Source organism: Nicotiana tomentosiformis, chromosome 9 (assembly GCF_000390325.3).
Source record: "Nicotiana tomentosiformis chromosome 9, ASM39032v3, whole genome shotgun sequence".
NCBI lineage: Eukaryota > Viridiplantae > Streptophyta > Magnoliopsida > Solanales > Solanaceae > Nicotiana > Nicotiana tomentosiformis.
The window spans coordinates 16,951,398-16,954,388 of NC_090820.1; the positions used below are offsets into that span (position 1 = coordinate 16,951,398).

At 41.5% G+C, this 2,991-nt stretch overlaps 1 protein-coding gene across 1 annotated transcript; it reads left to right on the forward strand.

The window, feature by feature from the left end:
- The first annotated feature begins 355 nt into the window (after nt 1–355).
- Nucleotides 356–1,888, forward strand: LOC138898434 (uncharacterized). Its single transcript, XM_070184501.1, has 2 exons — nt 356–795; nt 1,714–1,888. The coding sequence occupies exons 1-2, from the start codon at nt 356–358 to the stop codon at nt 1,886–1,888; spliced, it is 615 nt and encodes a 204-aa protein (XP_070040602.1).
- Nucleotides 1,889–2,991: the final 1,103 nt, after the last annotated feature.

The following is a 2,991-nucleotide window of genomic DNA, read 5'->3' on the forward strand; positions in this document are numbered from 1 at the left end:
ATATATATATATATTCTTTTTACAGCAGCTATACAGTGTCATTTTCTCATTGAAATCTAGCACAGAAGGGGATATTTTCAAGGTTAAAATTTTATAAGACATTATCTAAAAATGAGGAATTAAAGTGATAATTTACGTTATCCAAAAAAGGAGAGGAAACATTTTGCTTCAGAGCAGAAGATTTGCTTCATGAATCAAAGTTGGGTAACACCGTTAGTTTTTGAACACATTGTGTCAGTGAGACTTAAGGTGCTCCACTTTAGCATACTTAAGGGACTAAATATACTCAAAACTATATTTGAGGGACCAAAATAGACCTACCCTGACAATATTGGCCAAAACCTCTACCAATAATATGGCTGAATATGAAGCGTGCATTCTTGGAATCAGAATGGCAGTCGACATGAACATCAAAGAACTTTTGGTCATAGGAGATTCAGATTTGTTGATACACCAAGTCCAAGGAGAATGGTCCACCAAGAATATCAAGATATTGCCTTACCTGCACTGTGTGAGGGAGCTGTGCAAGAAGCTCACAAAGATTGAGTTCAATCATGTCCCTAGAATTCAGAACGAGTTTGCCAACGCCTTTACAACCATATCATCTATGATTCAGCATCCAGATAAGAATTTTATCGACCCTATCAAGGTAGAAATCAAGGATCAACGCACCTATTGCTTTCATGTGAATAAAGAACCAGATGGTAAACCATGGTATCACGACATCAAGAAATTCCTTGCGACCCAAGAGTACCCAGAGAATGCTACTAATGGTCAACAGCGAGCCCTCAGGAGGTTAGCAAACCACTTTTTCCTCTACGGGGAAGTCTTGTACAGGAGGACCCAGACTTAGGTTGCTGAGATATGTAGACGCTGCTGAAGCGACCAGACTATTAAAAGAAATACATGCGGGGACGTGTAGACCCCACATGAACAGGTTCACATTAGCCAAGAAAATTTTGAGAGCTGGATACTTTTGGATTAATATGGAAAGAGATAGTATCCACTGCGTGCAGAAGTGTCACTAGTGCCAGATTCATGGAGAATTCATCTGAGTTCCACCAAATGAGTTAAATGTAATTGGTTCACCCTGGTCGTTAGCGACCTGGGGCTTGTACGTGATTGGGCCCAGAGAGCCTGCAGCATCAAACGGGCATTGTTTCATCTTGGTATCCATCAACTATTTCACCAAATGGGTCGAGGCATCTACTTACAAGGCCGTCACAAAAAAAAAGGTAGTGTCAGATTTTGTCCGAATTAACATCGTCTGCATATTTGGGATATCATCACTCATAATGTCGCTAACCTCAATAGCGACCTCATGAGACAAATCTGCGAGAAGTTCAAAATCGTCCATTGTAATTTCACGGTCTACAGACCGCGAATGAATGGGGCAGTCGAGGCAGCTAACAATAATATCAAGAGGATTCTATGAAAGATAGTGGACAATCACAAATAATGGCACGAGAAGCTACCTTTCACTTTACTGGGTTATCGAACTACCATGAAAACATCCATTGGGGAAATTCCATACATGTTGGTATACGGAACTGAAGTGGTGATACCCGCATAGGTCGACATACCATCCTAAAGAGTCATTCAAGAGGCAAAATTGGACGACGCATAGAGGATACGAGTCAGGCAGGAACAACTCATGCTCATTGATGAGAAAAGAATGAATGAACTGTGTCATGGACATCTGTATCAGAACAGGATGGCCAGTGACTTTAACAAAAGAGTGAAGCCTCGCCAATTCACACCGGGGCAGTTGGTTCTTAAGAAAATCTTTCCCAATCAAGAAGAAGCCAAAGGAAAGTTTGCACCAAATTGGCAATGTCTTTACATGGTTCACCGAGCACTATCTGGTGGAGCTCTAATACTAGAATAAATGGATGGAAGAGTCAGCACGAAACCTATCAACTCAGATGCAATCAAGAGATATTATGCCTGAAGACAAATAGAGTTAGGGTTCTTGATGTAATAGAACTACGTTCAACCTGACTTCCCACGGAGGGATACGTAGGCAACACACGTAGGGTTCGGTTTCTCTCCCCCTTTCTCTTGTAATAGAAAAACCTAATATCACTTTTGTATGTGGCTCAGGAACTACGCCGACTTGATTTCCTTAGAAAGAAATATGTAGGCAATCCTCAACAGGGAATAAGAAAGCGCTAGGACCACACTGGGGAAAATGACGGATCTTTCACTTGCCTAAGATTATCTCTCCTCCTTTTTACTTAATCGTTTCTAGTACAGCTAAAGTTAACTCTTTAATCCTCTGCATGTGCCTCAGAATCAGACAACTGACACAAAATTTGTTCATAGCAAACCGCCTGCTCAACCAATCGGAGCACCCTATACAAATCGCACGTCGGCTTCACCAATCGAATTCCTATATATAGCAAACCGTCAGCTAAATCAATCGGAGCACCTTGTACAAATCGAACGTTGGCTTCACCAATCAAAGTCCTGTATAGAGCAAATCGTCCGCTCAATCAAATTGGGGCATCTTGTAAAAATCGAACGACGGCTTCACCAACTGGAGCCTTGTATATAGAAAAACTGCAATCTTTGCGAGCAAAAGCAATTCGCAGCACCGCTCTATTAATCCAGTACACTGGGACCCCGCGTTACCAACATCCTGTCAATCGATGGCCGCAACCTAGCTTCGCAGTCAAGAGTATCTCTTGGGCATGCTTTCATTTCCTTTACTATTACTTTGAATGTTTTGACGTTTTGCTCATGCAGCTTTAGGTATTATTATGATTTTTATCAATCACTCCCGAATGGAGAATACTTTACATTTCGGTGCAAAGCTCTCCAACAAGTGGATATTCACTTTACAAATCGAGCTCTCCCAAAAAGCGGAGATATTTCTCAGTGCAAAGGTCTCCCAACAAGCGGAGACAATTTTCAAATTCTCCGATAGTTGCGAAATGGTACACATCACGGCTAATAAATCGAGTCAGGATCAAGTATTCCATCATCCCA